The sequence below is a fragment of the Pipistrellus kuhlii genome, unplaced genomic scaffold, assembly GCF_014108245.1.
Source record: "Pipistrellus kuhlii isolate mPipKuh1 unplaced genomic scaffold, mPipKuh1.p scaffold_m20_p_1, whole genome shotgun sequence".
Taxonomy (NCBI): domain Eukaryota; kingdom Metazoa; phylum Chordata; class Mammalia; order Chiroptera; family Vespertilionidae; genus Pipistrellus; species Pipistrellus kuhlii.
This window is the reverse complement of record NW_023425404.1, coordinates 22,203,256-22,219,222: the sequence shown is the minus strand read 5'-3', so window position 1 is coordinate 22,219,222 and position 15,967 is coordinate 22,203,256. Positions and strand designations below refer to the sequence as shown.

At 37.6% G+C, this 15,967-nt stretch overlaps 1 protein-coding gene across 3 annotated transcripts in view; it reads left to right on the top strand.

Moving 5' to 3' along the window:
- Window positions 1-15,967, top strand: part of MNAT1 (MNAT1 component of CDK activating kinase) — a 154,246-nt gene continuing 138,279 nt past the window's right edge. For 2 of the 3 annotated variants that reach the window (XM_036434824.2, XM_045580003.1), the window contains exon 1: window positions 2-219. In XM_036434824.2, the coding sequence (XP_036290717.1) occupies window positions 131-219 (89 nt within the window). In that variant the 5' untranslated portion in view covers window positions 2-130. Of the gene's footprint in view, window positions 220-15,967 lie in introns of all 3 variants that reach the window. The other variant, XM_036434833.2, reaches the window with a different exon arrangement.

The following is a 15,967-nucleotide window of genomic DNA, read 5'->3' as shown; positions in this document are numbered from 1 at the left end:
CATTCGCAAAGGGACCGTCTCGGCCAAGTGCTTGTTGGTGGGAACCTGTTCGGTGTCGGTTCTTAGGGGCCAGGGAGGTGACTGGCCGTGGCGAAGCCGGCGTCGGGGAGTCCCTACGAAAGAGGGCACCATGGACGATCAGGGTTGCCCACGGTGTAAGACCACCAAGTACCGGAACCCTTCCTTAAAGCTGATGGTGAATGTGTGCGGACACACGCTGTGAGTCGGGGACAGTGGCTATGGTGGGGGTGGATCACACGCGCAGGGCTGGAGGAGAGAGCCCAAAGATGCTTGGCCTCGGTTTCAGGGAGAGAAAAGGCGTCATTCGTTTTGACACCCGGGGAGGGAGAGGGGGAAAAGGGCCGTCGTTTCTGTGAGCCGGCGTCGCCGCTGGCCTGCCCGGGGCTGCCGCCTCCGGGGGGGCCGCCGTGTGTCAGCGGCCCCTCTCGGAGCCGGAGCATCTGGACTCCATTTCCAGGCTGCGCTGTCTCCTGGGGTCCAGACACATCGCCGGGTAAAAACATGGGGGGGTCGGAGTGTTTACTTTCACGAAAAAACAATTGTATTGAAACGAGCGAAAGCGCTCTGAAAACAATCCCTGTGAGAATATACCGCCCCCGTCTATATGCCCAGTTGTCATGATGGAGTTTGGGTAGAGTCTCATCCCTGAAAGGGATGAAAAATCCAGACTCCAGGCCGTTCATTCTGGAGACATCATAATAATAATGGTTGGCGTTTACAGAGTGTCCGTCCTAAGCGCTTAATCGTGAGTTATCTTACTTCGTTCCTGCCACAGCTTCCTGAAGTCGGTGCCAGTGTTCCCATTTCACAGGGAGGGAGGTCGGGACTGCCCCGGGGCCTTCATCAGCGGGGCCTGCCCGGATTGGAATGCTGGAGGTTTCACTCTGGAATGCTCGGCTTTTTTTTTTTTTTTTTTTTTTTTTTTTAAGGGGCTGGGCTGGGAGAAGGAGGGAGGTTGGGTTTGTGCACTAGTGTTTTGAAGAATGAACACAGGGATTGGTTAACGTATTTTTTATGGTTAGATGTGGTTCACTAAAGGCGGTTCACTAAAGCCTGTAATGTTCGGTGCTCCATTAGGGTGAGCGTCTATTGCATTCTTGTAGTTCCTCTGTTTCTTGGAGATTAAAAAAAAGGGTGGCTAACCACAGTGTGGTAGACAGAGTCTTTGGGTAAGCATACATTGCATGATTAGTTGTAGTTAGATTTTTTTAAAAAATTATATTATATTGATTTTGTACAGAGAGGAGGGGAGAGAGATAGAGTTAGAAATATCGATGAGAGAGAGTCATCGATCAGCTGTCTTGCACACCCCCTACTGGGGATATGCCCGCAACCAAGGTACATGCCCTTGACCGGAATCGAACCCGGGACCCTTCAGTCCCCAATCCGACGCTCTATCCATTGAGCCAAACCGGTCTCGGCTGTAGTTAGAATTTGACGGGACTTATTAACTTGGTCTTTTTACATATCTTAAACTAATCTTAATTTTTATTCTTTATCCATGCGTGAATGGGTTAAGATTGAAAATAAGGTAAAAGTAATTAAGGAGAATGCACAGAAAGGGGAAGAGAGGCAAACACTATATATACACTATTAGGTTTATATATATATAAAAAAGTAGTTTTCCTTTTTAAGATAATTACTTATTGATAGATTTGTAGAGAGAGAGAGGAAAAAAAAAAAAGGAAGGAGGGATGGTGAGAGCGTGAGAGAGTGAGAAACATCAATTTCTGAATTCATTAGTTGCTTCCTGTATGTGCCCTGACGGGACCAAACACGAAACCTTGGCCTATGGGAGGATTCTCTAACCAATTGAGCTACCTGGCTTGGGCAGCCTCTTAGGTTTTTATAGAGATTTTGTTCAGTTTCTCTTCATTTTCCAGTAACACATTTATTACAGTGATGCACCAAGAAAGGGAATTTGCTTTTTTTTGACAAATACTAAATGTAATTGACTGGAAGAAATTTCTGCCTAATAGAATTAACCAAGCAGGGAAGATTCTGTGATTTCAGTAAAATAAGTGGCATTTTTTAGACAATTATAAAATACCCATTTTTAATTAAAAATTACTTTTGTTCTATCCTTAGTCTCTTTTCGATTTCTCATAAGAGTTAAGAATCATCCCGACAGACATTCCAGGGTTGCAGTTGTTTTGGTTTATTTGCTAAGCTGTTAGATGTAGAACACACTAGTCTCCCCCCCCCCCCCCCCCTTGAACTTTGAGTAAGTGAGTAAAAGACTAGAGGGCATTGGCTAAGAGAACAAACTTCTGACTTTGAATTCTTTACTCTTGTAGACTCTGTGGCTTTACTATTAGGTCTAGTAATAATTAATGTCGTTTTCTAATACTTTTTAAAATCGAATTTATTTAAACAATACAACAAAACTTAATCAACAATATAGTTGCCGTTGTTTTCTACTAGTGCCCAACGCTCAGGAAGCATTTTAATCCCTCTGTTGTAAAATTCTTGTGATTTTGATGCAAAAAATTCTATCAATGCATTTTTGAGGTATTCTTCATTATTAAATTTTTTTCCAAGAAGAAAGTTTTGCAAAGAACGAAACAAATGGTAATCGGAAGGGGCAATATCAGGAGAATATGCAAGTTGAGGGAGAACTTCCCATTCCAACTGGCGCAGTTTTTCAGCAGTGATTCTTGCAGTATGCGGTCATGCGTTATCGTGGTGAAGAATTACGCCCTTCCGATTAATCAGTGCGGGTTCTTTTTCTCTTAAAGCTTGGGCTAACCTTTCCAATTGGGCACTATACACTGCACTTGTAATGGTTTGGGTAGATGGTAAAAGTTCATAATGAAGAATTCCTTTAAAATTCCACCAAACACACAACATCACTTTTTTCGCATGCAAGTCAGGTTTTGGCGTGGGCTGCGGAGCCTCATTTTTGTCCAACCATTGAGGCCGCCTTTTCAAATTAACATACAGCACCCATTGTTCATCTCTGGTAACAATTTGCTCTAAAAACGGCAAACAGTTTTGACGAGAGAGGAACGAACTGCAAATTGTGACTCTTTGATTACGGTTGCTGTCGGTCAACTCATGAGGAACCCATTTTCCAAACTTTTGGACTTTGCCAAGTGCACGCAATTGATTGGAAATTGTTTTTTGTGAACAATTTCAAGTTGTCGCAAGCTCTTGTCGGGTAATTTGAGGATTTTGCACCAAAAGAGCTTGAAGAGCTTCTTGATCAAAATTGGACACACGGCCTCGACCACTCTTGTCATCTAACGAAAAATTTCCCTCGCGAAATTTCTCAAACCAACGCTGGCATTTTCTGGCGCTAACTGCATCTTGACCAAGAGCACTACAGATGTTTTTTGCAGCCTCACTTGCTTTTCTTCCTAATTGGAACTCGTAAAGCATGCAGTGCCGAATATGCTCTTCATCCGCCATCTTCTTAGCCCTAGTTTTGCAACAAAAACCAAACCAAACACAAACTTTTTCAAGCAAAACTTGTTAATTGCACTTCACACGTTCTGTAGATACCACGTGTTTGAAGGTTATGTCAATACAAATCAACGCCAAGCAAGATTTTAAATGAATGTTTAAAAACGACATTAATTATTACTAGACCCGATAATTTCTTGTGTTTTATTTAAAAAAAATTGTACAGTAAAGATAATAGTGTTACTTATATTACATTACTTGAGGATTACATGATATGTGTAAACTATTTGGAGGTGATTAATAGTTTCTATCATGTAGTATTTGTTCAATATGACTATCATTATTATTTGTGGATAGTATAGGTGCTAAGCAAAAATGAAGTTAAAATAGGGTTTATTTAGCTTGCTATGGAAAATTTGCACAAAAATGATTACCTTTAAATGAATGAGACTATAAAATGTGAAAATGTGGCTTGAATTATGATAATCCTAATATAATTTTCTTAAAATGAGCTCATTATCATGTTCTCTTATGGAAATGGGATTATACATATCTTCTTAATTTTTTCTTTATGTATATCTTAGGTATCTTTTCTAAATCAGTCTGTATATGTTTTCTTTATTTCTGTAAGGGTGGATCATAGTCCACCCTTCATTTGTACATGTTATTATAATTGATTTAACAGGTTTTTAAAATGAATATTTAGATTTCCAGTTTTTCACGAGTTAATTATCTATATCTTTTTATCTGTATCTTTGAGCACTTAGGCAAGTATATCACGAGATATAACAGGGTAAACTATAGGGCAAATGCCTAAATAGTGGAATTGTATGACTTTTAATAGGTATTGCTCCATTATTCTCAAAAAAGACTGTATTGATTATGCCCCAAGCAACTATGTGTGAACATTTCTATTGCCATTCACCTTTGCTAATATTGGGCATTAATAATTTTTTTTAATCTCACTATTCTGGTAGGTAATAAAGCATAAATTTGATGTGAAATACTTTTGATTTGATAGTGTGTGGACTTTGTACAGCATGTATTTCACAGGATTGAACTTGGGCATTTTTATAATACACATGTTAGTCTGACAGGAGCAGGAATGTGTTATTATTTAGCATTACTATTTGTATTAGTTACCACTTGCTGTCTGATGAGTTACTCCAAAACTTAGCTTAAAACAGCAAACATTGATCTTACACAGTTTCTGAGGAAGCTGAGAATGGCTTAGCTGAATGCTTCTGGCTCAGGGTCTCATAAGGTCTCTCAAGCTATTGTCTGAGACTAGAGAATTTGTTTCCCAGGTCACTCTGTGGTTCTTGGCAGGAGGCTTCAGTTCTTCCTGTGGACCTTCCATAGGGCTACTCATGACATGACTTTTCTCAGGATTAATGATGAGAGAGAACCAGAAGCCGCAGAGCCTTCATAATCTAATCACAGAAGTGACATCATCATCACTTCTGCCATATTGTGTTAACACTGAACAGTGCTGTTGCAACGTGGGCGGGTATTTACACACAAGAGTGTGAATACCATAAGGCAGGGATCACTGGGCCATCTTGCTGCTGGCAATCACAGGGTTGTACTCACTTTGATTTTTGTTTGTGTCCTCTAGTAGCAAAGCCATTTGGGCATGTAGCAAAGCCATTTTAGGAGGCAAGTGATGGAGTAGTAGTATTTCCCAAAAGATAAGGCATATTGGATTGTGGGAAGATGAATTAGGAGTACTACTTGTGGGAGAAAATACAGGAGTAGCAACGAGAAAAGAGGTAAAATATGAAAATACTTGTCTCCCTTTACTGCTAGCAACTGAGGAAGCATATTCCCTTATGTATCAATTCAGTCCAGCAAGCAGCTAAATGACTTGATTGCAGCATATCAGAGAAGATTGGATTCCATTTTTGTTTTTATTTCCTTTTTAAATTTATTGATTTTTTACAGAGAGGAAGGGAGAGGGATAATTAGAAACATTGATGAGAAAGATTGATCAGCTGCCTCCTGCACACCCCCTGCTGGGGATGTGCCTGCAACCAAGGTGCATGCCCTTGACAGGAATCAAACCTGGGACCCTTCAGTCCACAGGCTGATGCTCTATCCACTGAGCCAACCAGTTAGGGTTTGTTTGTTTTTTTCAATTCAAGCATGAATGTTATCTTAATTACAGAAAAAGGTAATTTTTTGTTTTGTTTATCAGGACCACCTATTTTAAGAAATAGGACTTTCATGGAGTTTTTTCATAGAATTCTGAAGGCATATTGCGTTAGATAGAGTCAGTTATACCTAACTAGAGGCCCAAGGCACGAAATTCATCCCATAACCTGGCCTTAACCCTCTCGCAGTCCTCCCCACTCCTTCCCCCATAGCTTGCTGCCCTGCCCCCTCCTGTAGCTCTCTGCTGACCACCTGTAGCCAGTAGCTCACTGCTGCCTTCCTATCGCTCTCTACCTGCTGTCCTGCCCCCTCCTGTAGCTCTCCACCTCCTGCTTGTAGTTCACAGCCCCATCATCCTGCAGATCTGTGATCTGGTTGGTCGTTAAGCCTCATGGAGTTAACAGATAATTAGCATATTTCTCTCATTATATAGGATTTTTTTGTAATTAATGAATGAAAATGGGCTCTATGCAGTGTGTGAAACAAACTATTTGTTAGCCCTATCTGGTTTGGCTCAGTGGATAGAATGTTAGCCTTTGGACTGCAAGGTCCAGGGGTCGATTCCAGTCCAGGGCACATGCCCAGGTCCCGGGTTCGATCCCCAGTGGGGGGTGTGAGGGAGGCAGCTTATTAATGATTCTCTCTTATAATTGATGTTTCTATCTCTCTTTCTCTCCTTTCCTCTCTGAAATCAATTAAAAAATGTATGTATATCTATATACATAAAAGCCTACGTGACCATCCAACCATCCGACCATCTGACTGGTTTTTGTGGTGCACACTGACTATTGGGGGCAGACGCTGAACACAGGAGCTGCCAAGCTGTGGTGATGTGGCAGCTGCGGTTCTCGGATGATGCACCTGGAACCAAAGAGGAGGCCGATTCCGGGGTGTGTCACCTGAGAACTGCCCTCTCAAAATCTGGGACCCCTCCCTCGGGGGATGTCGGAGAGCCGGTTTTGGCCTGATCCCTGCAGCCAGGCTGAGGAACCCCACCGGTGCATGAATCCATGCACCATGCATCTAGTGTAAAAAAAAAAAAAAAAGTGCTATTAGCCCTGGTCAGTGTGGCTCAGTTGGTTACAGCATCAAACCTACACTGAAAGGTCCCAGGTTCTATTCTCAGTCAGGGATGTAACTTGTCGATGTTTCTCTTCTGCATTCATATGTCCCTCCCTCTCCCTTTCTCTCCCTCTCAAATAAATAAAAACATATCCTCCAGTGAGGATTTAAAAAAAAGAAAGAAAATGTTAAAAAAAAAAAAAAAGTATTACTAAAGAAACAGAAATCTGAAATTCTGAAACCTAATTGTAACCATTCTCCTGATTTGTGAAAAAGGGCCTTTGGGGAAGCAAATAATTTTGGTGGGTATACTCTAAACTTCACAATTAGCATCAAGGGAACAAAAATGTGTAGATGGTTCCAAATGCATAAATGTTTTTGTGGAGCAGCCACTGAAGAATATCTAAATACTAGAGGCCTGGTGCACGACATTCGTCCCCTGGGGTGGGGGTGCCTCTCAGCCCGGCCTGGGCCCTCTCATAGTCTGGGACCCTTTGGGAGATGTCCGCCTGCCAGGGAGTGGGCCTAAGCCAGCAGTTGGACATCCCCTGAGGGGTCCTTAGTGCTGCTGCAAAGGCAGGAGAGGCTCCCGCCACCGCCCTGAGCCCAGCTTCTGGCTGAGCGGCACTCCCCCTGTGGGAGCGCACTGACCACCTGGGGTAACTCCTCGGTCGAGCGTCAGCCTCCTGGTGGTCACTGCATGTCATAGCGACTGGTCATTCCATCGTTTGGGTTTTATTATATAGGATTAGAACCTTTAGGAAAGTGGATAGTGATGTCTGATTTGGCTGTCAGGCTGAGGATGGAAGTCTGTGCAAAAGTACATGCTAAAGAACTTTGTTTTGTCAAAAGGATTGATAGGAAGCTGGCAGACTCAGTTAATTTAAAATATTATAGGAAGGAGTTTAGCAATTACCTTTTTAGTTCTATTCTACACCTGTCCTCCCTTTCTTAATAATGGGGCAACTAAAGCCTAAGAAAGGTTGTATGATTGTATTGCCCACCTGCCAGTTCCATTTTTTTCTTTCTGTGTAAATCCCAGATAGGAATTATGCAATTAAAATATGATCACATTTGTTAAATGAAATTCTTGTCAATGTAAGGCAATGAGTTTGTAACTTAAGCCCATTTTAACTAAAAAATGAAAAATACTACAATATTATCAAAATCAGTTTAATATGCTTAGAACGATTTTCTCTTTACATTTTAGTTTCCAAGATACTAGCTTAAAATAAAAAAACCCTTTAAATGTTATAATGATTTTTCCATCAATCCTGTATTTTGCCATATCTTTTTCTCTGATAATATATAAACATTGTCATAGTATTTTGTTCTTGAGGTATAGTTATATACAAAGTAGGAAGCCCAACTATGAAGTATTGATTATGTAATAAAATGATTTGGAGGATAACTTTCTTTTTAGTTAAATTAGAAGCAAAGTTTATTTCCCTTTTTTGGAGAGCAAAAGATCTCACAATATCTCTGAAAAATCTACAATTTAGACTTTACTTTGTGTTACTATATTTAATTGTCTAGAAAGATTATATCAACTACCTCATAAAGATAAGTTAGTTATTTTGTAGTATTTTATTTTGCATATTTCAGTTTTTGTATTGTATATCAAGAAATATATACTATATACATTTATAGATAAACATATAATCTAAAAAGATAAAATATAAAATTTAATGAACTTCATTAGAAATGTTTTGGATTATTAGGTTTCCTTTCATTTACTAAGTTAAAACATGTAAAAAACAGAGTTTTCAAGTGAAGAGAAATGCTTGTATACCTCACTCAATTTTTTTAGAACACAAATATGACAGTGGCTATATCATTGAAAATTAATGAGGGCTCCATCAATATGGTGCAGTGCCCCTGCATCACTGATTTATATATATTTAATGAGCCTGCTATTCTGATTTCAGGTAGCTGAAGCAAACTGCATCTCGCATTAACTCTGATTTACTTTGAAACAGTTCATTTTATTAAAATATAAATGTCTTGAAATTTACCAATGTTAGTATAATTTCTTCATAAATATTTCTATAATGTTTACTTTCTAGATATAATTAATTTGTAAATAAACAAAGTATCCGTTCTGTTTCAAATAATGTTTCCAAAACAAGTTGTTTTATTTGATCTTATTTTTGGGTACTGATCTGTGGAGTTAGAGTAGAAAATATGAGGGAAAATAATTAAAAAAGTAATAGGATTGTGAAGTGTGATGTTATCTTTTTGAGATCTATTGGAGCATATATGAGAACCATTTGAAGCATGTATTTCTATATTCTTTGGCATTAAAAATATAATTTTAATATTTTTTATTTTTATTTTTACTTTAAAATACTTTAATTTAAGGTATATATTTTGTTTTATTGAAAACATATTAAATATTTTTGACAACAGAAAAGATTATGCATAATATTTTTACTGATCATTTTAATTTTTGCCTTTTGATTCTTGTGTTGCCCTTACATGCAAAGAAAGAATTAGGTAGAAATTAATATTATATAATGTGCAGTTTTTATGGAACAGGAATTTGCTGAGCTACCTAGTTCTTTATTTTCTAAAAATGCTAATGTTGCCAGTCAAATGAGTACATAATTTATATCTTAAAATTTAATAAAATATGTTGTTAGTAGATAATAATTCCTTATTCATATTTGTTCTAATCCCAGTCAATTGATAGCAAAGGGAGTGAGTTTCTTTGGGAAGTTGAGGTTTATAAGCAAAAATTTAAAGACAAAAACTTACTCTTAAAGTAGTTTAAATGTATTTTTTAAGATCTAAAGTATAATATGTTATAATGGATGTTTCTACATTGTTCAGATTATGAATATCTTATTTCTCATAATTGTAACTGGCACATTTATTAATATTTAATTTCTTGTGGAGGTTAATTGCAAAAAGCAATCTCTGTAATGTGCTACAACTAAATGCAAAAACATACAATTTATAGTAGGAATGGTGTCAATAATAATAAATTACCACAGCTAGTGTAAGTTTAGTGCTCATAATCCCCCCTTGGGAAATATATTATTTGTGTCTCCTTTGGCTTTATGTATTTTGGACTTATATAATTTGGAATTAGAATAGAAACTAACATTTATATATTATATGTAGAAGTAAGAATGTAACAAATTAAGAAATTATTAAAAACATATGGTCAAAGTAGATTGATTAATAAAATACCTAACAGAGGACAATTATATACATATGTAAATACCCGTTTTTTCCTACCAAAACATAGAAACAGAAATTAAAACTGTGTTTTTGATTATATTCTTTTTACACTATGGTCCCAATTGCTGTACTCAATTATGGGATGTTGGTTTCCAGATTATGCTTACAGAGAGACATTTTGGTGCGGTGGTTAAAAGCATCAGCTTTGGAATAAAAGAAACAAGTTAAATTCTTGTGCTACCACTTACTAGTTCTGTGATCTTTAAAAGAGTTTTTGAAACCCCCTACTCCCAGATTCCTAAATCTCTAAAATGATGATAAAAAGAATATTACTGCCCTGGCTGGTTTGGCTCAGTAGATAGAACATCGGCCTATAGTTCGATTCTGGTCAAGGGCACATGCCTGGGTTGCGGGCTCGATCCCCAGTGAAGGGCGTTTAGGAGGTAGCTGATAAATGATTCTCTCTCATCAATGATGTTTCTATCTCTCTCTTCCTCTTCCTTCCTCTCTAAAATCAATAAAAATATATATTTTTAAAAATAGAATATTACTACTTTACAGGTGTGTTGTGGAGATTAAATAAGTGGCAAGTTGTACAAAGTGCTTGGGATGATGTTATGCCTGGCATGTAGCAGCTAATATTTTATTGGGCACTTATTATTATTAAGAGTGGTGGTGTCAATCTTAACTATTATGTAGTGTTTCTTCGTGAAAAATTATAAAATATTTGTACTAGTAGAGACTTTTAAGTATGCTAAGGGTGCTGTTCAACCATATGTAACCACAGCTAGCAATTTCTATACACATGCATTTCTTTTTTTGTAAAAATTAAACACAATGAGGATTGTGCTATATGACTTTTTCTGCAATTTAGTTCATTCATTTATCAATATACTAGAGGCCTGATGCATGAAATTTGTGCACTGTGTGGCAGGGGGATGGGGGTAGTGTCCTCAGCCTGGCCTGTACCCTCTCCCAGTTGGGATCCTTTGGGGGATGTCCACCTGCTGGCTTAGGCCTGATCCCCGGTATCAGCCAGCAGTCAGACATCCCCCTCGCAGTCCAGGGCTCTCGCAGTCTGGGACCCCTCGCTCCTTACTGCCTGCCTGCAGTGGAGACTGGAGAGGCTCCCGCTACCTCCGCTGCACTTGCCATCTGTAAGCCTGGCTTCTGGCTGAGAGGCGCTCCCCCTGTGGGAGTGCACTGACCACCAGGGGGCAGCTCCTGTGTGGAGCATCTTCCCCCTGGTGTTCAGTGTGCATCATAGCGACCAATTGTTCCACTGTCTGGTTGATTTGCATAATAGGATATTATTATATAGGATTGTGGATAACTTTTCATGTTTGAGAGTACAGATGTATGTCATTCTTTTTTCTCTCTCTCTCTTTTTTTTTTTTTTTTTTTTTAACATTTTCAATTACAGTTTACTTTCAATATTATTTTGTATTGGTTTCTGGTATATAGTATAGTGGTTAGATAATCATATACTTCACATAGTAGCCACCCACCCCAGATATTTCAAGTACCCAACTGACACCATACATAGTTATTGCAATATTATTGACTACCTTCCTATGCTGTACTTGCAGAGCATTTCAGCTTTTGCAAATGTATTACTATTGACCCTTGAAAAATGTAGGGGGTGAGGGGTGCTGACTCCCAAGCAGTTAAAAATTCTCATATAATTTGACTCTCACCAAACTTAATAGCCACTGTTGATCAGAAACCTTACTGAAAACATAGTTGATTAATTCATATTTTGTATGTTATATGTATTATATACTGTATTCTTATAATAAAGCAAGTTAAAGAAAAAATATTACTAAGAAAATTATAAGGAAGAGAAAAATACATTTACAGTGTTTATTGAAAAAAAAATCTGTGTATAAATGGACCCACACAATTCAAACCTGAGTTGTTCAAGGGTCAAGTGTAATTTATGTAACCTGTCATATATTAATGGAAGTTTTGGTTGTTTCCAGATGTTTAATATCACAACTTTTCAGTCCACATTCTTATCTGTGTGTATATATGTGAGTATATAAGAGAAATTTCTAACAGCAGAGTACTTAAAATTTTAGTAGGTATTACCAATATTTTTTCTTTTTATTTGCTTTGCTTTTTCAACTTTATTGAAATAGAATTAACATTCACCAAAGTGTACATATTTAAAGCATATAATTTAATAAGTTTTGACATATTTACTCACTTGTGAAACTGTCACCCCAATTAAGATAATGTATATTTTTATCACTCCCTTCCAAAAGTTTCTAATGCCCTTTTGTAATCCATTTTCCCTCCACTTTAATCTCTAGATTATAACTGAGTTGCTTTATCTTATAGTTTGCTTTTGCTATAATTTTACATGGAATTATATAGTCTGTATTCTTTGTCTTTTTTCACTCAACTTAATTATTTTGAGAATCATCTATGTTTTTGTGTGTATGAGTGGTTCATCTTTTTCAATGTATGGCTTTTATTGCATCTTTAAAATATCGAAAATAAGTCTGAGGAGTCATTCTGCATTTTGCTGTTTCTATAGCTGAACAATTTAGATCTTATTCATCAGCCTGTTGAACTATTTCCTTTTCAGAAACATAGATACCATCAGCAGTTAGTGCTATGGCCGGTTCCTTTCTATTTCCCCACCATTTGTCAACCTGGAGCCTCTTCTTTTTCTTTCCAAGGAGACTGAGTTCTGCGTTGATGTGATAACTGTGCATCTCTTCAGAGGGATGTCCACATTTTCTGGGATGTTAACAGCCTGATTGCTATGAATTATCTTCATCCTCACAGTAGATGTGGCTAAGTGCAGTGGTTCATTCTTTATTGCTGAGTAGTATTCCATTGTATAGATATATACTATTTTTTATCCATTTACCAGTTGGTGGACAATTGACTTGTTTCCAGTTGTTAGCATTATAAAAGAGCTGCTATAAACTTTCATGTATTGATAAAAGACTTTGTGTAAACATAAGTTTTTGTTTCTCATGGATCAATAGGAGAGTCTTTAAATTTCACTGTTTAATATTTTACATTTAGATCTGTGATTCATTTTAAGTTAATTTTCATGTGTGCTATGAATTTATTATTGTTTTCCTCTACAATAGGGGTGTCGAACTCAATCAGAGAAGGGGCCAAAATCTAAAATCCAGCCTAAATCGCGGGCCGAATGGTTTACTGAACAGTCATAAACTGTCATTGTGATGGAAACGCAGCGGAGTGCAGTGATGACAGCGCGGTGCGGGCCACATTGCAAGGCCTGGTGGGACGGATTTGGCCCGAGGGCCTTGTGTTTGACACATGTGCTCTACAAGGATATCTAATTGATCAGCACCATTTGTTGAATTGTCTCTCTTTGTTCCCTTTGGGTTGCTTTAGTGTTTTTGTTAATAATCAATTGACTAGCCTGGCTGGTGTGGTTCAGTGGTTGAGTGTCGACCTATGAACCAGGAGGTCACAGTTTGATCCTTAGTCAGGGCACATTCCCGGGTTGAGGGCTCGGTCTCCAGTGTGGGGCGAGCGGGAGGCAGCTGATCAATGATTTGTTCTTATCATTGACATTTCTATCTTTCTCTCCCTCTTCCTTCCTCTCTAGAATCAGTTTTAAAAAATATTTTAAAGAATCAATTGACTAAAAAGGTTTGAGTCTATTTCTGAACTATCTGTTCTCTTATATTGATTTATATGTATCTTTGCCCATGCAACTGAACTGTTTTAATTTTGCAGTTTTATGATAAGTCTTAAAATTTGGTAGTGCAAGTTCTTTAACCTTGTTTTACATTTTAAAAATTGCTTTGGTCATTGTAGATCCTTTTATATATTTGTGTCAATTTTAGAATGAGTTTGTCAACTTTTATAAAAAATGCCTGCTAGAATATTGATTGGATTACTTTAAATTTGGGGAGAATTGCCATCTTGTCAATATTGACCATTCCAATCAATGAAGTTGATATATCTTTTGATTTATTTAAGTCTTTAATATCATTCAGACAGGTTGTATAGTTTCCAATATAGAGGTCTTGGTCAACTTTTATTATATTTGTTTTTGTATTTTTTGGTTCTATATATAGTCTTAAAATTTCACTTTCCAATTGGTGCTAGTATTATAGAAGAATACAATTGATTTTTTTATATGAACTATATACCGTATTTTTCGGACCATAAGACGCACCGGACCATAAGACGCACCAGTTTTTAGAGAAGGGAAATGAAGAAAAAAAGATTCTGAAACAAATAGTGTCCTAAAATATTTTATGTGCATTAAAACCCAACATCACAGTCATAAACACATGTAATCAACCCTGTAAAGTGAACAGCAGCATTTAGAACCATTTTAGAGCCGGGCAAGCACACAGAGACCACACAGAGCCGGGCAAGTAAAAAAAACTTTTTTTTAAAGTATATGTGTAGGCTATATTTGGACCATAAGATGCAGGGACTTTTCCCCCCCACTTCTGGGGGAAAAAAAGTGCGTCTTATGGTCCGAAAAATACGGTATATCCTGCAATTTTGCTAAATTCATTTATTCTTGTAGATGGTTTCTAGATTCCCTAGGATTTTCTATAAAAACTAGAGGCCTGGTACATAAAATTCATGCACGGGGGGCAGGGCAGAGGAGTAGGTTCCTCAGCCTGGCCCGTGTTCTCTCACAATCTGGGACCCTTCGGGGGGGTGTCGGACATCCCTCCCACAATCTGGGATGCTGTATGCACCAGTGACCATGCTTTTCCTACTGGTAAAAGGCATCTTGCTGTTGTATGGACAGCTACAGTTTTTTGCCCTGATAATAAAAAATAGTACATAACATGATCCTTTTGAGGCAGTAGTACCATTTCCCCCATCTTATGGGTGGAAAAACTGAAACGGAGAGAAGTAATTGGCTTTGCCACACAGTTATAAGTATCAGAATCAGGGCTAACTACAAAATGTGCAAGCCAGAGTCCATGCATATCATTGGTGCATCACTCTATTTTTTCAGTGTTTGAGTAGCCTTACCAGGTTTTAATTTTTAAATCTAAGAGAATGTAGGGTAGGTTCCCTAGGCCTGGCTGGCAATCAGGGCAGCTGCCATGCGAGTAAGTCGTGTTAGGTTTTCTAGCCCCAGTCATGTCTTCAGATGACAGTCCTGTCTGACATCTTGACAAATAAACTGCTACTGGATTCCTGACACTCAGAAACTATTGTATATGAGATAATAAATGTTTATTGTTTTAAGCTGCTAGATTTGGGAGTATTTTGTTATGCAATGATAGATAACTAATATGATCACTTCATCTTTATTTAAACAAAAAAAGAGCCCTATTGGTTTGGCTCAGTGGATAGAGTGTCGGCCCACTGACTGAAGGGTCCCAGGTTTGATTCCAGTCAAGTGCATGTACCTCAGTTTGAGGCTTAATACCTGCCCTGGTAGGGTGGGTGTGGGAGGCAACCAATCCATGTATCTCTCTTAGATCGATGTTTCTCTCTCTGTATCTCTCCCCCTCCCTTCCACTCTCTACAAATCAATGGAATAATATCCTTGGGTAAGGATTAACAACAACAATAAAAAAACACATATTACCAAAACAATGTATATTATTAGGGATTATTTTTTTGTGATAATTGGGAGATATTTCCAGGGGCTTGTGTCAAATAAGCTATTGTCATTATGTAGAGAAATGGTTTTGTCCAGAGATGTATAAATTATTTTAAGAAGTAAAGTAATCTAGAGGAATCCAGTAATGTTGTTTTGCTATAACTGTAAATTGCAAAGGTAAATCTTATATCATGTAAACTTTGATGATAATTTGGTGTTTTTTAGTGAGAACCTTGTAACTTTTCTATTATTGACTAAGGTCTTGATTAAATTTTTTGATAATGCACTAATTTTATGATAATAGTAATTTGAGGAGTTAATTCTTAATAAAAACACGTTAGCTTATATATAGATTTGTTTTTATGAGTTATAAGTACAATAGTATTGAATTTTATTTGGAATTTATATTGTGAAGTTGTGTAAGGTAGAAATCATACATAGTGAATGAATTACCCTTGATAAGATCAGAAGTTGTCAGTATGGAGTTGATGATGCAAAGTTGAATGAGAGGTAATCTTTGCCCTGAGGTCTTAACACAGAACAGTAATGATATGATAAATG